The sequence below is a fragment of the Chaetodon trifascialis genome, chromosome 2 (genome assembly GCF_039877785.1).
Source record: "Chaetodon trifascialis isolate fChaTrf1 chromosome 2, fChaTrf1.hap1, whole genome shotgun sequence".
NCBI classification, from domain to species: domain Eukaryota; kingdom Metazoa; phylum Chordata; class Actinopteri; order Chaetodontiformes; family Chaetodontidae; genus Chaetodon; species Chaetodon trifascialis.
Window position 1 is genome coordinate 3664288 of NC_092057.1, and position 21659 is coordinate 3685946.

At 41.4% G+C, this 21659-nt stretch overlaps 1 protein-coding gene across 14 annotated transcripts in view; it reads right to left on the reverse strand.

Moving 5' to 3' along the window:
• Positions 1-21439, reverse strand: part of LOC139338506 (sorbin and SH3 domain-containing protein 2-like) — a 50116-nt gene extending 28677 nt beyond the window's left edge. For 10 of the 14 annotated variants that reach the window (XM_070973673.1, XM_070973605.1, XM_070973654.1 and 7 more), the window contains exons 1-4: positions 20924-21439; positions 14927-15103; positions 2074-2129; positions 776-865 (exon numbers count right to left, since the gene is read on the reverse strand). In XM_070973673.1, the coding sequence (XP_070829774.1) occupies positions 776-865; positions 2074-2083 (100 nt within the window). In that variant the 5' untranslated portion in view covers positions 2084-2129; positions 14927-15103; positions 20924-21439. The remainder of the gene's footprint in view (positions 1-775; positions 866-2073; positions 2130-14926; positions 15104-20923) is intronic. The other 4 variants (XM_070973690.1, XM_070973681.1, XM_070973699.1 and 1 more) reach the window with 3 other exon arrangements.
• Positions 21440-21659: the final 220 nt, after the last annotated feature.

The following is a 21659-nucleotide window of genomic DNA, read 5'->3' on the forward strand; positions in this document are numbered from 1 at the left end:
CCCTAGTACAGCTGGGGATGACCAGCTGTAGCCTCTGGAAGATGAGAATATATACTTAAGCTTCAGCTCTTTCCTCCTGCTATGTAAAGGCGTGAAACTGAAACACTGAGCACCGAGAATTAGGCAGAATGGTGCATTTTGGTCAACATAACAAGCCCGTCCAAAAACATTTCCACATTCTCCAAGAGCTCAGGGCCGAGGGAGATGTGCCATGTCTAACCAACTCGTGCTGACAGAGGAGAAAGAGTAATCCGGAAAAAAAAAGAGGCAGGAAAAACACTGATGAAAAAACTTAATACAACAGGAAGAGTAGAATAAACTACCCATAAAGAGGGGGAAATGGCATGGAGTAGTGTGAGAGTATGACATATGAGAGCTGTCAAAAGAAAGGAAGATTAAGATCAACAACAGCTCGGTACAGCATGACTTATGACTGAGATAGCAAAAACAAGCCCAGGACGGAAGAGGCTGAAGGAAAGGAAATAAAATAATTAAACAATGAACTGAATAGAAAAAAAGAGCATCCAGCAGTCAAAACATTGCTTAAGCATACCGAGGCAGCCACAGCCCATTTGAAAGGATTTCAAATATGCTAAAGCCATATCAGGTTGATGAAGCTCAAACAGCATTCTGGAAAACAACGAGCCACTTTTCAAACACTTACCTCACGCTTTAGCAGTCAACACCTGAAGTGGCCTCTATTCTAGCTGCTTACTGTGTATAACTCTTCTTATTCAAACGAGTTAATTCGGAATGTGTTTGTGAGTGTTAGTACCTGTGCCTAGATTTGGTGAGCTCTGGACCCTCTTCATGGGAGAGAGTATGAGCGACAAGGCCACGCTTTTGCGAGCGAATCCTCCGCTATCTGAGAAATCACAGCCGGGCAGGTGATCATCAAGGCGGAAGCAGCAGCACACATGCACATGCATATACACAAATACACACAGACACGAATGCATCCAGCCAAAAAGTGGAAGCAAGGCACATGCATTTAAAGAGCCTGATTTTTTTCTATCGCATAAGCTCAGGATATGAGATTAAACTGGTGCACTGTGCAATCACAGGATTTAGCTGTAATGTAGAAGTCTGAAGATGCTCTATTGTATGAGCCAGACACAGTGTGCTTATGATGGCAGGAAACACAATTATCATGACTGACGTGAGATGGGAAATTAACATGGGGGACATTTGTTAATATTGGTGAAATCAAGTGTGAATATCAGCAACATTATATGTTTCCTGGCCCACTGACACACTTCTGAAACACGTCCATTAATTAAACCGTAGAGAAATCTAGAAGTTTTTGTCAAGAGGGGGCTCGTCCAGGATCAAAGTATTTTACTAGGAGTTAATTAGCTTTACCGTAATTTTTCAACTTGCTCAAGCTTGTTTTTTTTTGTTGCTTTGTTTTTCCATCAAATCAATTTTCTGTTCTGAATGTTATAAGGTTTCCTCAACACACCCATTTTTGTATTGTCTTCCATATTGTAAATAAAGGCAAACATCCAAGATGAGTCAAGCTACCACTGGCAGCCACATGGCGTGTCGGTGTGTGGAGAGGACTCAAAGACGGATTACTCATCGCTGATTCTCGGGCTGGAATACACACTTGGGATGACTGCCAACTTCAGGACAGAGCTTTGGGAATGTATTAAAGGAGGAAGACGTCACTGTGGTTAAAAGCAACAGGCTTACTATACTTAGTGATGCTTTCAGTCACAATAACCCAGGCCCAAAATGGACCAACACCAAAGTGGTGAAACAGGGTCAGGGTTAGAATTATAGACTCATGCCTGTGGCAGAGGAAAACTAGCACACATAGTGCCGTTTGAAACCACAAGGCGGTCGGAAATATGGAAGCAATGATATATTTTTTTTATTGTAGAGCATCAAATGTAAACTTTTTTTTTTATGTTCAGTTAATTTGCCCTAAGAAATACAAGATAAATTGCAAAAATGAAAATACAATTCTTACACATTGCTTGACAAATGAACATGGACTGGATGGAAAATCTAACACAGCATTCATTTGTGTGTGTGTGTGTGTGTGTGTGTGTGTGTATACTTGTATACCTGTATTCATATTGAAGAGCACTTCTTACTGTTCTACTGCAGGGGGATACACTTTTCTGAAAAACAAAAAGAAAGTATTTCAGAGAGTAGAATTACGTTAGCTGATTGTCTTTTACAGTGATTAACATTTACAAAATAATCTTCCTGAGACTGCAAACTATGTTCACTGACTACGGTTTTACGCAGTGTTCCTGAGCTCATGTAGTAATCTCCTTCATCCAATCATGTGTTCACGAAGTGGTGAACCTCACTCCATCCTCGCTTGTCAACGACTGAGCCCTTCCAGGATGCCAATCATGATGCTATCACCTGTTACCAATCAACCTGTTTACCTGTGGAATGTTCCAAACAGGTGTTTTTGGAGCGTTCCTCATCTTTCCCCGTCTTTAGTTGCTCCTGAACCAACTTGTTTGTAATGTGCTGCATCAAAGAACGGGCATACTGTAATGTATACCGTCTTTGTACCGTTTTCAAATGAGTATGTATCAAAAAGGATTAGCAAAGTATCACATTCTGCTTTTTTACATATATTATTACACATTGTCCCAAGCTTTTTGGAATCAGGGTTGTATCAAATCTCAAACACAAGCAATTATTTTGGAAATCTGCCATTTCCTGCTGCCTACTAGGTCATTAGCTTCACTCTGATTGAAATCACACTGCCTACGAACCCAAAATCTCTGTGCAGGGAAATTCTGTGGAGATTAATGATGTTTAGGAGCTGGAATGTAGTGTGCTGACATACTGCAATAGACTCCAAGTCAGCTCAATTCTAAACTCCTTTCACACATCTCATTTCTACAATCTTGAGGTGTAGACCTCCTGGACATGAAATGAGAGCTGGGGATGAACCGGTTCATAAACTGCGCTTCTGAATTTCCAGGCAAAAGAAGGAATCATTAGACTGGAACTGCCATCCACATCTGATCACTAGGCTGCGGTGGCATAGACCTTTATCTGATAAGCAGTATAAGATATGCTCAGCCTCTTAGTCCAAGTCTGCCAGGATAGGCCCCCAGCAACCCTGGACAGCATAAGAGGTTTAGAAAATAGATAAATAGATAATGTGGTATGGATATGAATGACCCACAGATCCAGATAGAGGCGTCTTAGAACACCTCAGAAAGATTACGAGAGTATTTCTGACAAACACAAAGGACACTGTACGGACATCTGACATGTGCAATATAAATCTATAACAATTGCATGTGTTTTAATTGGGAACAGACATGTGCTTTATGATTTAGTGCAGCTAAAAAGGATATAAGCTGCAAAAAGAGATCATAATATCTTCTCATAGGAGCTGAGGAGGTGCTAATTAGCAGGACAACAGGCTCACTTATACATTTTCAATTCTCATTCACTGGGTTAGGGTTATTATGCTGCACAACACAGAAAAGTAAAAGTTGGAATAAAATCAACACATAACTGCCTGTCACATTCAAAAAGCCATTTAAGCCATAGCCTAGACCCACACAATCCAAATGTGGGAACATAACTTCTTCCAGCTGAGTGAGAGATTTAATGACCTCAGCAAATTCAGCATATGGACGAAACATAAATAACTTCAATGGCACTGATAAAAGACACAGAAAGGCATGTTTACTTAACTCTGCCCATATGTGATGCCTGTCTCTTGCTATATGGAGAGCTTTTCTTGGAACTGCAGTGGGGTGCATGACTGATATGAATAAGTCGCACATCAAAAGCTAAAGGCACAACACGGACTGCTGCATCTCTGCGTGAATACATGATTGTGTGTCATCATGGGACTTAGTGTGTATGACAGATACTATAAGTGACAGCCTACAGTGGCTGCAGCAGTGATCATCTATGTCTGGTATGTAAATAACTATGAAATACACAAGGCTAACCTTGCCATACACACATGTAGATACTGTCGTGAAGTTTTGGCAATGTGATGTACAGTAGCTGCTACTTGGATGTTACTGTAGACAACTCCAACACTCCCTTACCTCTGAAACATTATGAAGTGGGATGATTCAAGTAGCTTAATAACCATAAAGGTAACTGAACAATATATACAGTAAAGTAAAAGAGGAGGCAAGGACAAAGACACAAATATAATTGGCCAGTATACACTTTCTCATCATATACAGTGAAAATCTTAAACCTCATTTGAGCATTTGTGTTGAATTATGTGGGTGAAAGGGTCACATGATTTTCCTGAAATATTAATCCTATTGTAGTATGTACATTTTAAGCTCTGTTTTAAGTAAACCGAGAAGTAAAAGTAGAATTTGCACACCCAGATAAATCCAAACACTCTTTTTAAATTCTATTCTTTCAGTTTCTATGGTGAGCACAGGGGGGTGTAACGCACAGCTGTTTCGGCTATGCCTTTTTCAGTGCACCAAGTAATTAAATCTGTACTAATTATGTCATACTACAGTACACAAAAAGTCTATGTAAACACACATTGGGTTTGCATATTAGAAAGTAGGAGAGCCCCCTAGTCATAGAGGCCGTGTAATGCAATGAAAGCACACATGGTTAGAACTGCACTTTGTGCTATGGTAACAATTTTAGCATTCGTTTCAGCTCTGGATACAAACAACCTGGCAATGCAAAGGACAATGCATCACTAGACATTTCCTTCAACACTACAGTGATGCTGGGCCTTTGCACACTGACCATGAAAGTCCTGATAACTGTGGCTACCATTTACTGAGGCTTATTTTGGAAAAGCTATGCAACCATATCCTGACATGAATGTGTAAACTGCCTTCGCAGTTGGCTCCAGTGCTGAGTGGCGCTAGATGGATGGCACAACATTAACATGTATGTGACCATGCTAAAAATTCTACAGGCTCGATTCAGATGAGAAGACGGTAAACATCCAGACATGAGAGCAGTCATTTTTGAGATAAGATGAGTCATAATTATCATTCTTATTATGCCAAAATATTCTTGTATACCTACACTGTATAGCTGTAACAAAAAAGGCCTTCATTATAAGAAGAGAGTGTAAAAAATATTTGTTTCCTACTTCGGCAGCCTTCCACAGAATGAACAAATAGCATCAGCGACAGGACTAGATTTCTGATTCATATCAGAATTAGACCTTCACTGGCTGCTGTAAGCTTACTGAATATATACTGTATCAAGGTATATGTCAGATGATAAGCCACAAGAATTTGCAGTACAAAAAAATGTAGAAAATAAAAACACCATCACCATTACAGAGACTGTCCACCAGAGACAACTGTCTTAGTTTGCCAACTGCAAAAGGTCCCGTTTACTACGTATCTTGTCATTATACTTTAAAACAATAATAACAAAGAAACACAAAGAAACATAGATAACAAATAAAGGACATCCATGTCGAGATTGTTGTGTTTTTATGGATAAAATGTTTTGATAGTTCGCAGAATTTTGTTTGATCAACAAAACCAGATTAATCTGAAAAACTGACAAATTTTTGCTTGAATGGTAAAAAACTAGCCCAACGCCGGCTATATGGAAAAAACAATGTACTGTGCCATCGGAGTTAAGATACAAATTTACATTTCATTTGTATCTGTCCAATCAACAGCAAGTGTTACTGATATGCAACTTGATGATAGAACAAAATCTGTTCTAAGACAGGGAGTCAGTAAGAGCAATGAACTGATCTTTTCATTAAGGGGCTGTGTGAATTGTAGCTGGAATTGTATTTACTATCAGTTGTGTTGTGGGCCTTTATTTTTCCAAAGCAGCGATATGAGCAACTGTGTTTCTTCCCAAAGGTGCCTTTGGGACCATTTCTCTCAGGCAAACAAAATGCTGAATTCAATCTGCACAGTCTTCCAATAATCTTTACAAGAGCTTTTCAGCAACAACTGTAACTTGCAAGTGGGACGACATGCAGCCATGCATCGTGGGATACTTTCAGTCCCTCAAGACCTAATCCTCACCCTCACCCTCATACAGTATGCCCTCGTAAATCTATCTCTGAGAAACACACATACATGCACACACACACACACTGGGGTAAATCATGGGTCTGGCGTCGCAGGCAGTCGGCGTCCAAATGATGGTCAGATTATAAACAGGATCATGTTTCTTGGGGACAGATCAGCGGCGACACAGCAGCTGTGGCCATGGTGTAATGTTATGGCTGGACGCTGCAAGAAAACCCGTCAGACTCTACACCTCCGATCTATCTGTCCAGATACTTTTTTAAGCTTTTAAATCCTTTTTAATGCAGCCCTCTCTGAAGCCAGTGATAGACCATTAGCACATCATGCATTTCAGCACAGATATCACGGTAAACGCTGAAGAGGCAGCAAATGTTTCCATAAATATTCAGCGAGTGCTTCTCCAAAGTTTTAATGCTGCACAGGAAGGAGAGGGAATAAAGGTTGACAGATCAAACATTGGTTATCCTATCATTTCTAATACTGAATGAACTTAAATGCCAATTCCCACAACTTTTCTCTACACTGAATTTTACTGTATGTTTACAGAATTAATCTAAAAGTGCTAAATAAATGGATAATAAACAAGATATCTAGGCCATTTCCAAAGAGTTGTTTCCAATTCTTGTCCTAGATTTGTTGGCCAAAGCATTTGGTATGTTAAGTTTGTTTCAAGTCATTTTATTTTCTTACTTCGCTGTGGTTTATCCACCGACTGTAATTTAGACATTGGTGGGCCACTCTGGAGACTAGTGTGTATATAATTACTGAGTGTAATAGCTGTGGGACCGCAAATGCACAAGTCAGGCCTATAAGCCGCAGAAAGCCATGATGTCCAACACCACAAGCCCATCAAGTCTCATTAGTCTGTTGAGTGATCCACTGGGACAGTCCCCGGTTCATAACAGGGGACTAATAGAGAGAAAGAGCGCCTCAGTGTAAACACTTTGGTGTTTGGCTGGACAATAATCTGAACTTCAAGCATCATATTAACACACTGATTGTTAAACTGAGAGCAATACTGGGCTTTCTGTAGAGAAATAAGAATTACTATTCACCATGGAAAAATAATCGTTGAATCAACATTTTTATCTGTTTCGGATTATGGGGATGTTATATATCAACGCCGGAAAACCAGAGAGCTGCTGGTGGACTTGTGCAGGTGCAAACACTCACATCCAGGGAACATTAACATCCCTTTTAACTCTGATCTCACATAATTTTGGTACTCGCTCACAGAATACGTGGTGCTCTACATGCCATTAATCAGAACTGAATTATGAAAAAAGTCATTCTCTCACGGTGAACTTTATACATGAACTAATCTGCAAAAGGGTCGAACTCTGCCATGAAAACAGATGTTCAAAGGCCTTATTTCATATCGTCTTTTCATTGACTGTAAATGTCTTTAACTATACTGTGATTTTATCTTTTTATTACTTTTGCTTTAATACATTTTAATTCTACTTTATACATCTGAACAGCATTGTAAGTGATTGTCCTCTGAGGTAAAATAAAGATTGATGAAAGAGGTTTTGCGCTTTTAATCTCTTTGAAAAGTAACACACTCCTGCAGTTATGATAGACAGATCATCCTTCTGTTTCATTATTAGATCACTACCATTGATTTGAGCTCATCACCAAAACCTGTTGACATCACAGCGTGTCCATTTTCCTCGCCTTGATGACGTGCTAATTTTCCCACATGGGAGAATTTTAATATTGTTGACCTTTACAAAACTCTTGACACAAATTAAATTCGAAAGACAAAACAACTCACGTCGCAGTGAGTATGCGGGAATTCCCATGAGTAATCTCTCTGTTTGTGCTATTTGAATGATCTCATAAAATTAGTGTGTAAACAGCACTTAGATGACAAAGCAGAACTTAATCAATGTAACTAGAGAATGAGGTTAAAGCACATCACAAAATGTCATGAAACACTATCTTGCCTTCATGAACAAAAGGAGGATCATTTAGCTGGCTCCTTGAACTAAGAAATGTCCTGAAAAAACAACAACATGAAGAAAAATGTAACCCAGACAGCATGATGGAAACACAAAAGGAAGGAAAGAAAAACACAAACATGTCCTCAAAGAGCACCGGCCGGGATGCCATTAGTCACTGGCAGTCTGCCTTGGCATAGACAAAACAGTGTCTGAAAACAAATTTGTCACCTTCCCTCCATGAGAAAAATGCTAACAATGAAAACGTAAACAAATAAGGCTGAACTTCTTTCAATCTCCTGCCAACTCTTCATGGCTATGCATTATAGCTCGTGTTGTTTTCCAGCTCATCAAACCTCCCCATCTTATCCTGCAGATCAGCACAATGTCAGTGGCAGAGACCACTCCCAGAGCAGAAACACTGGCAGAGGCTGGGAGTAACCACTGGAAATGCTTTATGCTACTGTTTATTCACTGCCCATCCTTTGCTTTGTCTCCCTTTTGTACTACAGTGTTTGTTGGTAGTTTATCTACTATATTTTGGTCGGAGGGATGAGAGAGGATCAGATACTTTGCAGCTACGTCGTCGTGCCTCCACGTTTCACGGTCCACAAAGCCATGACCCTGAAATTGCTCGTGACTGCGGAGAAGACAACGAAGTCTTCCAATTCTCATCCATGAATTGATTCGTTCTTTAGCAGCTCACATTTACCTTCCCATCATCCATAGCTCATTCCTGTCACAAGACATGGGAGTTTCAAGGGTTTCATTTCCGATATAACCCGGATTCAGGCACTAACAAACTGACGGCACTAAATAAACAAATGTGCCACAATAATAATAATAATAATTAGGATGAGCTATAACTTACAGAACAGCAGCAAAGATTTATTGTATTTATTTATTTATTTCAAAATGCCATATTTGAGTTGAATTCAACAGAACCTTTAAAGGTCCCTTTTTGTGTTTGTGCACAAGCATGAAGATAGCGGGAGAGAGTGAACAGTCATTGGAGATAAGCCGACTATGGCCTCCAGGGTCCTGACCCAGGAGTGGTCACTCAGACCGAGGCATACTCACAGGATGTCAACAGATTAAGCTCCTTAGCAATACTATTTAAAGACCTAACCAAGAAGTCACTGGATTGACAATTTCTGTTCAGCTCTTCTATATATAAAAGCTTGTCTGAGAAAATTAATAACGCTGCAGCGAACAGCAGTTATAAGCCTGCATTCAGGAGTTTGATGGGGATGAAACTGAAGCGTTAATCTCACTGTAGGAATCAAAGAGAACAAATCCCTTTGCAATAGAATTTCCCTGGAGATCCTACATAAATCCTGCCTGAAACCCAACTAACAGGGAGAGTCACCCCTCCAAAAAAGGCAAAATGCAGAATTGCTTCATTCCTTAATAACGACTGAAATGAAGTCAAGTTATTTTAGGTGCGCATTTTTGTGGTAAAAATGTGGGGAGTGCAGGGCTGTGGTAAGAAAAAAAAAGAAAGGCTTGAGAATCAAAATAAGAGTCTAGCTAGAAGGAAATACCCATTGTGCTTCAAGCGGTCAAGTATTTCAAGAACTTTGAGTATCATCAGCAAAACAAGTAAACATTTGAACGGTCGATGTTATAACACAAAGTACAGGAAGCGGATAATTACTTTGTCAGGTTTAGCGGTTCAAATCTCAACAGTGAACTTGAAGTAAATAACATTCACATCCTACCACCTCTTTATTTTAACGTCTGAATCAAAGGAAATCGTCAAACACTGACAGCCATGATGCAAATAACGCTTTACTTAAAGCAACTACAAGCAGATTAAACGTGACAATTTTCATAAACGCTGCAAGTCCGTTAACAGCAGAGCATTACATCAGCTGCTGCAAAGACAACTCATGGCTTGTTGTCTCCCATTCTCAAACCTCTTTCTGGACAAGTTAAGACAATACTATTGGCTCAACAGTAAGCCAAACTACTGGCACGTAGCTATATATTACAGTGGACCTATTCAACTTGATGAGACATGAATAAATAACAAAGCTATTCTGATTTTTTTTCAAGGCTGTAGTAAGTGGAGCGTCTGTTGGTACGTTGTTAGCTTGGCACTGTTGGAGTATATTAGCATCTGAATCTGTATTTCCATATGAGCAAGCAAAAACTCTATCTCCTCTATAATCATTACAAAATGCTTTCTGCCATGGTGGTCTTACCGTTCGGTAAAACCTCTGAAATCAAAATTAATTTAAGAATCTGACAGTAAGTTTTAATCCATATCAAGACCTGTTTAAGGATTTAAGGATGTTTAAATCCTCGCTGAGGGTACTTCTTAGCTGCAGTGTTAAAATCCTTTAATGCACACATCAGAATGATTATCCTGCTTATTCCCTGGTCACTTGCCAAAAATGTTAAATAGGAACATTCACACATTTTTTGATGTATTGGACAAGTCTGTCTGAAGAGTTCAGGCCATACGCTGCAGCCAGGCAGAAATTCAGTCAGAATTCAGCCACTCCAGGGTTTAAATCAACATAAATATTCCACTTCTATGGATTTTAATGCATTACTAAAAACTCTGACAACTAATTGCAGCACTAATAGTTCATACTGAATGAGTCTTCATGCCACGTTCTGTTTTAAGCTTCTTCCTCACAGAAAAACAAAGCTGTTTGTTGTTCAATGCAGGCGATTTTTTAAGGAATATTTTATCAGCACCATGTTCTACCACCACATAACTACCACTAGTTGAACAACAGCCACTTCCAACAAAGTCTCTGTTATCAGCCTTGTTTGTTCAACCTTGCCACTCATTAGCAGACCCCCCTCTGGCTGTATGAATGGATAGGGAAGGTCAATACACTGACCCTGCGTGCCCACTCACTGCCCATGCTGCAAACAACAGAGGGCCGTGTGTTCTGCAGATTGCATCACAACCCCGCTAACGAGCAGAGCCATTAGCCTGAGAGCACTAATGCAATTATGCAACACAAGCCCCGGCACTGTGAGTCGGGGCTATGGGGGGAGAAGAATGAATTGGATGTGACAATTTGTGGGTTTGTTATCTTACCATTACTACACAGCTCTGAAGATGTATTCACTGTATACTCTGAGTGGAAGAAAGAGATGAAACAAAAAGCTGTGGTGAAAGCCTGTGGACAAGTTAAAAAAAAGGCAAATAAAATACAAAAATGTGCACAGAAAAAATTGCAGAGAGGATGAGAGACTACATAGAGGAGCAAGTTTGAAGAAGCAAACACTAGTGAAAATGGAAATAAGCCGATATTAGCATGTCGTATTATGTAAGCTGTCTGGCTACAGCTGTCTGGGGACGCAGCATCATCACTAAACAACACCTCTAGAGCTGCCGCTGCTTCATCTACTCTTCTCCAAGACGCATACGCTACAAGAGAGCTCTGTAATAAAGGCTACTGCTTACAACACTGCACAACTCCAGGCTACAAACTAAGACAAACACAACAAGCTGATACAAGCAGACTTAAAATTAAATGATGGGATGCACAAATGGAGGAACAACGTTCCATGGCGGTTAATGCCAAAGCAATTTCAAAGATGACACATGAGCATTTCCTGACTCGACGCTGTGACTCAGTGGACCCCAGTAATGGCTTCAGCTTTTTCAAATGGTTGAGTGACGGGAGAACAACTGCCGGTCAAATCTCAAACACTTTCAGTTTAAAATGTAATGTTTAACCCTCTGGAGTACAGGCCATTTCTTCAGAGCACCGGTGGCTTCAATCTCTTACTACTTAAAGAACTGTACAAATTCAGTATTGTGTTGTTTCCACACAGCCTGCGCTATTTGAATATGTATGTTGCTATAATGCCATGCAATATTAAAAATAGTTATAAGACCATGAACCCAAAAGAAAAACACAAAGAAACTATGCACAAGTGTTTGGAGCCTTCACCCATGTATCCCAAAGCCTCAGGCAGCGAACAAACAAACACACAGGCTGAACTATTTACATTTTTATCTTTTACAGTGCACTTGTTTTTTCAGTGCGAGATCTTGAAATCTTTTCCTAAACCTAACCATCTCAAGGATGTATAATGTCGTGGGCGTGTCCTGTGGCTTCTGTGTGTCCGCAGATAGAAATATTTGCTTGCAAACACGCCAAAACAGAATGCCGCCTGTTTCACTGTATACACAGTGTGCGCACACACAATGCACACGGAGTTCACAACTTAACACCAGTTTCCACGATGGATTTCAAAGCTACTGGAAGGACTGGCATCACAAATGATAGTTTGTTTTCAGTCCAGTCGTCGACTGACTGGAGCGATCCAAGAGGGTTCAACTGTAATGCTGTCAGCATTGGCTCTATCAAAGGAACAAAAGAAGCCATCTGTAATGCCATGGAGATGATTAGCTTTATGAGCAGGAATCCATGGCAGGTAAATTCCACAGCGACGCAGGGCTGAGGAGCAGTGTCAAAGAAGGTCACATGCTTATTTCACTTAAACTGGCAAAGACTTTAATAATTCTGATTTTTCATGCAAACATATTTCTCCCTCTACGCTTACACACTAAATTCTTTACACTTGTTTCTGTGCAAAACCCAGCATGACAGCGAAGAAGCCTTGTGGATCACTGAACCTCAACAGGGAGAAATGAGTGGCTGAAGAATAATACAGCTATCTTTTAGAAAGATCTGACACTTTAAAAAGAAAATGAGCTGAAAATGACATTTTAAACAGTTTAGAAAATGTTTAGTAAAGACTTTGTATGCTATTCTTTTATAACATTATCAAAATCTGAAGTCGAAAAGAAAGAAGATATTTTGAAAATAGTCTGTTTGACGCAACCGGTACACTAAAACGGGACGGCTATCAGCTGTGGCTAAGATTACATTCCCCATACATAGTCTGGATTCCCCAGGTACCGCTGTTAAGTGTTGAGCATGAAGATAAGAGGAAGTTGATCAGCAGAGGTGACATTAGACAACACCCGTTACCCTCTAAGGTGGTCTGGATCGTCTGGAAAATCCATCTGAGGAATCTTTGGATGTAAGGCATGAAGAAATATTACTCATTACATATCTCACAGAGGTGACTGTTTATGCCTTTATCTCAGTCGCTAAGCATAAGATTCAAAATGATCAGACTTTTGGTTTATGTGTGGGTTAGGGTTAGGGTTAACTGCACTTCCAGATTGTCCTGAACAGTTCTACTGATTTTAGCTTCAGGAATCTTCCATGTTGGTCATTGAACAACACTGTCATGAGCTCCAAAAACCTCCTTCCTCTGAAAGAGTTTTGCTGATGTTAATGGTAATGAGCTTTACTGCAACTAATGACAGTAAGTGCAAATCAATATTGTAAGTATTTGTGTAAATACCAAAGGCATCTTTAAGAGGTATTTTGCGTGGCAGACAGAGAGAAGGAGAACATCGCATATTCATAGGAAACTGTAATTCAACACCCTCGTGTTATTGTGCTGTTATCCTGTAAAGGCAACTTCTGAATGCCTTTGCTCTTTTGTACATCAGCTGTTAAACAAATACCCAGTATCAGGAAGGAATGAGGAAGAGGAGGTCAAAACGGAGTCACAGTAACAAGGGAATTATAGCTTTAAAGCCGCTGAAAGTAAAACAATAGATTTTCTGTGCTGCTCTGCTAAGCTCCCTGATTTGCAGATCACACATTGCCAAAACTTTCTGTACTTAGACATATACGTACATAAATCTATAGTCAAACCTGATTTACACATGGTAGATGACACAAATCCAGGGAAGTAATCAAGCCATCTCTGTCCCAAATAACGCAGCTTATGTCTAGCTGAAAGGCTTTTACAAGAGCAGTGTAGAGTTTCAGGGGGACTGGAAGGCATCATTTACATGTATCAGTAATGCCACATGTACCATGGAAAAATGGGGTGCCCTGTGACGTGTGCAGGGAGCAGACACTGTGTCTCACTGCATGTAAAGTCCGGGGGAGAGGGAACCAAGCGAACCCGTGCTACGAACCAAGGCTGGGAACCACCCCTTACTGTGTACCCAAGGGGTCAAGGTGACATTCCACAACACCTCTGAGACTGGCCTAATGGAGGGACTGGTGCATGGCTTTTGTTGAGTGGGAAAGAGGAGACCATGAAAAAGTGTGTAACAAGAGATGAAGTATGTAAAAGGGACACGGGGAGGGAAATGAGATTCTGCGGCCAAATTATGAGCAGGTAAAGGGAAAGTTTTTGGGGACTGAAGCTAAACATTTCTCCATTATTTGCATCTGTTGAAATACAAAAATCTAAGATAAAGTTCAACAGGTGGATTTCTGTGGTATGTCTTTCCCTTTTCAGTTCATTGTTTTTTTCCTCAAGCCTCAGTGTGTCTTCTAGGGTTTTTGTGTAAAACTTTCCAATCCACAAAACTGTAATCTAAGTTATTTTCTGGTGCTATTTCTGAGGTGGCCGCGGTAGCAGCCACTGTTTTATTTGACACCATTTCCCCTGTCCACTGTCACAAAAGACAAAAATTCTCCTCTTGGTATGTAATTGTGGGTTTGGAAGGACAGATAAATGCAATTCCTTTTTGGCGTTTGGATTGTAAAATCTATTCACATCTCTTTTAATTTGCATTCCCTTTAAAGCATCAATGCGTTCATACCAAGTCAGACACATCACAAATGAGCAGAGAGCTTTATATGATCGGCTTGAGTGAACTGAAAGGCGACGTAAAAGACATTTTTTAAAACACAGATGTATGTGAATATTGAAGGGATTTTTTGAAATTCTCTATTAATTATTTTTTTTGTCAATCCATAACACCAAATCTTCAATCCATTTTTAAAAACTAGATTTTAAGAAACAATGTTCTCTGGGTTTGGCATAATAATGCACATGAGCACATTATCTACTTATGAAATGGAGCCATGCAGTCTGATGATCTTTTGTGACATTTAACCCCAAAAGCCTGACCTCTCAACCCGCCGAGTGCAGGTGCAGCCGTCCATCAAGCAGAGAAAATTCAACTCTTACCGTCATAAAACCAAAGACTGGAGACGTGCTAGGAAGAGTCAGGTATAGGTGAGCTGCCTTTTCCGTCCACTTTATCTTCTTATATTCTGATTTGATGTTTCCTTCCTCGTCCCTCTGCTCAGGATAAGTCTCTCCTCCCGGTCAAGCTTTATTCCCAGGTCTTACCCTGTTTAATGCCTGGGAAGCACAGAGACAACAGAACGAGGAGAAAGTTAGCGAGGCAAAGAGAGGGAGTGACAGAGAAAGAGAGTTCCCTGTTTGGGTGAAGCAGTGATCAGATACGGCTATTTTCAGACTCAGGCATGCTCGTCTATGAGACTGGAAAGTTACCCCCCAGTGAATATGGGTGGGGGCTAAGTGACAGGCCTGACTATCTCTATTTTACCACAGGCACACATGTTTGCATGCATGCATACCACACAGCATGCACACACACACACCCATGCACAAGACAGACTGTATCTATGCACCCATTCACATACTGTGCAAACAACAATAGTCACATATACAGTGTAATGATATGGTACAAGATGCATCAGGTAGGTACACCTCTGAAAAGGTATGCATGGTTAAATGAAGTAGGGTTAAGACAGAAGTGGGAGTGAGCAGACAGAGGAGTGTTGGAGATCCTCCACACGCCTCATCTCTCCTCCGGGGTTTCAACGCCACGCAGTAACCACTGTCGTCAGTGCGGGGCTATGTGAAGCGGATTTCTCCACACGCAAACTGACAGGAGTGTCAAACTGTTTTCACATGAGACATTTTCTCATTCTCCATGGCTGACACTTTGATTGTCTGTGAAGAAGGGTCACTCAGAGATGTGCAAATGTAGACGCGGACGCACCAACTCTTTTTCCTTTTATCGCAAGTAAACCACATGTGGTCAGCGTCGCATCAGGCTGTGAATATATCGACTAATAATGTGTCCACTCACCTGTGTCATTAATAATCTTAACTGCTGTGTAATCCATATGGGAATGCATATTTTTGGAAATGACCACACACATGCACACACAGGCTGAATATACACAGCAGAGAGGTCAGCCAGAACCACCTCTAGACCCTAGACTCCCTGCTATTCCCAGAATGATGATGTAACTACCGCTATTAGCATCTCATATTTAGAGCCTGGATACCTAAAACCAACCAGGCAGCTACTGTGCAATATGCTTTTTTGGACCGCCCCCCTCCTTTTGCACCCACACTCAACAATAAACAAAACAGGCACAAAAATCAACAACTAACAAATTACTGGCTAGTAGGGTTCAGGAAGAGTTCAGCCGTTGCTACAAAGGCAATCCATTAACTTATGGTAATGGAGCTTGATTAGTGGCAAGTGAATGCCGATACGACTGCTGAGTGGTGACTTATTTTTCCTGAGAAAAACAGCCAAAACAACTGTTATCTACCTATGACATCAGCTTAGTACACAACCTGTTGGTCTACAGCTGAAATGGACTCATTAGCACAAGTATATCAAAAACAATAAGTTTGTAAGGGTCAACACATCAAGCATATAAATCCACAAAGCCAAAACACTGAAGTCATGAACAACCTCAGCCAACTGTCAACATGCTGCCAACCTTTAAATCAAACATGGCTGGACTTAGTTGAGTTGTCCCGGATCAGCACTATCTGTGTCCGCTGTCATCGTGCAAATGATGAAGTGGTAATGTAAAAATCCCATCTACACGGCTCCAGTGATAAGCAGCAGTCCTGTAATGACTACGTCCCCCCAAAACACTCGAGCTCCAGACCTTGGGGTTCCCGCAGCCCGATACAGTCACTGGTGTGTTAGCAGACATGATCAAACAGCAGCTGGGCCCCAGAAATTTCTGGTCACGTGCCAAGGATCAAGGAGGTATGGTGAAAAGCTGACAACTGACAGGTGCTAATGATGTAACTTCTGGGCCAAAATCAGGGGAGTATCAGGAGACCAATAAATCACTGAAGGGCCAAAGCACTTGAGTTTAGTCCTCTGTTATAATCATTATCTATTTACTTCAGAAGTTATCCTTTAATCTACACAAGGCCTTACAAAAGATGACCGACAGGACCTCCAGCAACATCTGAACAAGCATCGGCGACCGTATCTAACATTTGACGGTTGTAAGGTTTCAGCTCTGGATCACATCCCTCCTGCATTAAAACTAAAATGCGACTTTGATGAGCATCTCCTACCAAGTTTGCATGTGAAGAAATGGTTCATAAAAGCAATTAAACCCAACATTACACAGCAGCAGCTTAGGAATGAGCTCATTAAAGTACCAGAGCAAACTATTTTTATAGTGACTGACACACACTCACGCTCGAACACACAGACACTTTGACCTATGAGCCACTCCGGACTACAGCGGCTGCGTCGACATGGTCTCACCCGTACAGTTTCAACACCTAATTCATTATCAGCTCCTGCAAGGCCCTGCCATTCCCAGTTAAGTAAGTGGCAGGTTATAAAAAGCAGAAGAGCTGTGCATGTACACATTAGTAAGTGTCACTTATTGGAAAACACTTAAACCTGAGAACAGATCAAAAACGGGAAAATATATCCAGGAAGATATCGTTCAACACAGCCGCTGCCAATGTTGCTTTGAAGCAACACGTGATGCACACGAATAGGAGCTCAGGACTCACTGTATTTTGTGTTGATACGGTTAATACACGATCTTTAGATGCAAATCAAGAATAAGTAACCTAATACCCCTAATACGTTTCAAACCAGGTAACCATAATCTCAACAGGTTTTAGGCCTGATGTACAGGACAGAGTACAGTTAAGGCAGTCATTGATTTCTACAAAAAGCTTTCTCTGACAGTTGTGCAGCACAACAATCAGATGGTCACATTTTTTAGGTCATTACATATTTTAAATACTTAAGAATTAAATGCAATTGCACTAGGTTGCAACACAGGATATAGCTGTACTGAAAGGTCCAGTGTGTAGAATTTAGTGATATCTAGCTGGACACATCACCACGTTTCACCTTTTACAGTGCCCACTAAAAATGCAAAAAAGGATAAAGGCCCTCACTTCAGTCAGTGTTTGGTTTGTCTATTCTGGCCTACTGTAACATGGCAGTGAAACAATTGTCTACCGAAATATGACACTCAGCAGACTGCATTGGCGAATTCTGAACTACCTGTGCACTCAAGGTAGTCTCCAACTCTTTATCCTGGCTTAGTAGGACAGACTACTTAATTCCTCTGTGTCGTGTCACTAATCGGTTTAAAGCACGTCTTGATCCTCAACTACACAGAGTCTTTTTTTAAATTCTTCTTACAGCTAAAATGAATAAATCAAAATTCACTGACTGAATTAATATTTACATGCCAGGATAAGTATAAAATACAACAATAAAAAACAAAAGTAAATACGTTTTTTTTCATGCTAACATATTTCATCACCTATACGGTTCTGAGTTTTAAGATGCTCTGGTACAACAAGGATATACTGAAAACAGCTCCATTTTGTCACTACATTTTTGCTAATATTCAAGTAAAACTAACCCACTGCTGCAGGTCTTGGTTGTCTAAAAGTTCAGGGTATTTCTTTATTACCTTTAAGACAATTTAAATGAGAGCATGCAAAAAGAATGTGAACTTTATTTATCAATATGCACTTGCGCTAGTATCCTCCTTTTCTCTCTGCCACTGAAAATTTATCTCTCCACATCTAATCACTGTAAAAGCGTATGTATCAGTACTGCTCTGTGGCACATGAGGTGCTTCCCCTAGTGTTCATTGTTAGGTATTGCAATTATAACAGTAGCATAAAGCAAGATATATTATATGTAGATGTTATTCTATCCCTACTTAAATAATCAATGGACAATTGGCTTGATATTAGCTTTCCCACAATATGATATCTGTATAGACTTTTATAGTGGAAATTCTTAATAACTACCTTATCAATCAATACATACATCCAAAATTACTGTGGCATTTTTGGCTCAAACCAACCCACAATCAACGATCATCCCAATCAATGTCCAATGCTGACAACAAATTTAAACTGGCTCTGCAGTTCAGTTAAAAAGTTCCCATCATCAAACAGCTTGGTCATCCAGAGAGCTCGGGGAGAAAGCATGGCCTGCAGGCGGCCCCTGTTATCGGAGAGACGAGGAATTAGGCGAGCCTTTCACACATCACTTGAGCCATGACATCAGCTTCAGAGGCAGCAGAGAGAGGGGATGATGAAGGAAGAAAACACACCCGAGGCACAGTGAGAAAACAGAGGGCACCAAAACAAGGAAGCAAACCGACAAAGGAGAATCAAAAAGCAGTGTGTTTGTGGGTGTGAGACAGAGAGAGACGAAGACAGAGGGACAGAGAAAGCGAGCTACGGGTTGTAACCTCCTTTTACATCCTGTACTTTCGGGAGAAAATGTGTCACATTCTCCTATTCCCTGATGACCTGCCTTGATCCCCTTTCCTCCCCTCTCTCCCTGTGCCTCTCACACTCAAAGACACACACACACACACACACACACACACACACACACACACACACACACACACACACACACACAGTCTCTCTCAGTAACTCTAAACTGGCAGGTGCAACCGAGTTAACGCTAACAGAGACATACTCTCTGGCTCATCAATCAAGTCAAAATGCTATGATCGTCCATTAAGTGTGTATATTTAAGCCTCTGTGAGAGACTGTTTATTGGTGCAGCAGCCTCCCATGAGACGGATAGCGGCCAACTGTTGCTTGTCATGTTGCATCCTGCTATGTCGCTTCCTCTACCCCAGAACCAACTATGCATTCACAGAAATACATAAAGTCCTCCATCAAAGATAGCATCCAGTTAAGCCCACACACACACACACACAGGCCAGGTAGCCCACACTGGGTGCAGTATGAGGTTCCCGGAGTGATAGGGTTACACTTTGTGCATCCTGGACACCTCCCCACTCTCCCTGTTCAAACTGCATTCAAATGGGTCTTACAGATACCATCTATTGCTGCTGTCCTTTTTTCTTCTTCTTCATGACATCACCCCTTTATACCGTTAGCGGATAGCACCAATGAAACACAGTGGCTGACTATTCCTCACTGCTTTCTGTCAGATCCAGGATGTAACACAGGCAACAGATTAGTCTTAAAACACGACATAAAATGCACCGCTGCAGAAGCACTCAGGAGCCAGAGCCCCACTGGTTTGACTGATGAGAGGCTTTAATAGCAGGTGAATGCAGCAAACACACTGGTAGAAGGGATGAGGGAAAAACTGTAGGTCAATATTGACTTCAAAGTGCCCATGTGAGGCATAGGCCTTCATAATACACCATCCTCATGAGGTGGAGCAAATGCACAGTACTGGAGGCAGGTTGGTGCTGGTACTATAACAAGTAACTCCACAGGGCACAATAGAAAACTCCTATTTTCTGTAATGGCTGAAGAGTCAGGGTAGATAACAGATCAAATTAACCCCACTGTGTATTAGTTTTTTTCATGATAACATAAAATACTGTACAGCACTGCAGAAGTGCATGCTAACAATAGGGATTATCCAAAGCATTTGAGATGTAGGTTAAACATGGATATCTCAATTCATGCTTATTACCACCAAGCATCCTGCCTCTCATGCTGACTGTTAGGCTGACTAATGTTAAGGGATATTTCTTTTTCTCCACGTTTTAAAAGCTTGCGGTTTGAGTATTTAACATCCTCCCAGCTCTGACCGCATCTTCCTTTAATGCCCTGGAAACAGCAATCCACTGGAATGCACTTTAGTAGCGACCTTCCCGCATCCCGGATGAGCTGATTCATTTGCCCTGGTCACTTCGATTATAACTACAGGGTCATAGTTGCTTGTAACGCACTTAAAAACACCCACAATAGCCTGTTTACCTCCTCTAAACTGCACGAAATTCAGCTGTTGTTCAGATCCGCTGCAGCCGCTAAAATCGGCGCGGAAGGCGAAGATGTTAGCTCTTCACAGCGCTGCTGATAGTGTGTATGCGTGTGTGTGTGTGTGTACGTGTAGCTTACCTTACAACGGCTGCCGCCCCGGTTGACTAATTCCGCAACAAACCGTCAGGTAAGCGGCCGCTTCCATGTGAAAAGTCCTCACTCGAACAAGCGCACAAGTGCACACACAGTCAAACAAGGCGAGCTACAACGGCTCGGAAGCTAGTGCGGTGTCCGTGTGATGAAACCGTACACCTGTTTTTCGACGCGCATGGATGTCGCCGGTGTGGGTCAGCTCGCTAAAGGCTGCTCCCTCTCTCGGGGGTCACTGTGGCTCGGATACCAATGCGATGAAGCGGTGCTGTCCCCCTTTCCTCACGACGCGAACCTTCACGGAAGAGGCGGCACAATTAGTTACCGCATGCCGATCTGCTGTTTTTTTGAGTACAAGCGCCAGTCGCGCCGCGGTCCCACACTGCTCTCCCGGCTCTCCTCGCGTCGGTCCAGAAATGGACTGAACCTGCCTCCCGTTTCCGTTTTTATGATTATTGGATGATGCCGTAGCTTTGTGCGCAAAATGGCCTCTGTTATGTTCATTCAGCAACAGTCCACCGCGAGCTTCTCATTGGGTCGCCGTGTAGCCATGGCAACGCCCGCGGTTCAATCAGTAGCTCGCGGAGAGGACACTGGGACGCTGGGCCTGAGTGCAGCTCACTGCTAACAGGAAAGTGCCGCTTTACCTTCCTGTGTGCATCAGAAACGCACAAAAGACTGACTTCAGCCGTGAGGGGCTGGAAGTTTATGGAGGCTATAGGCT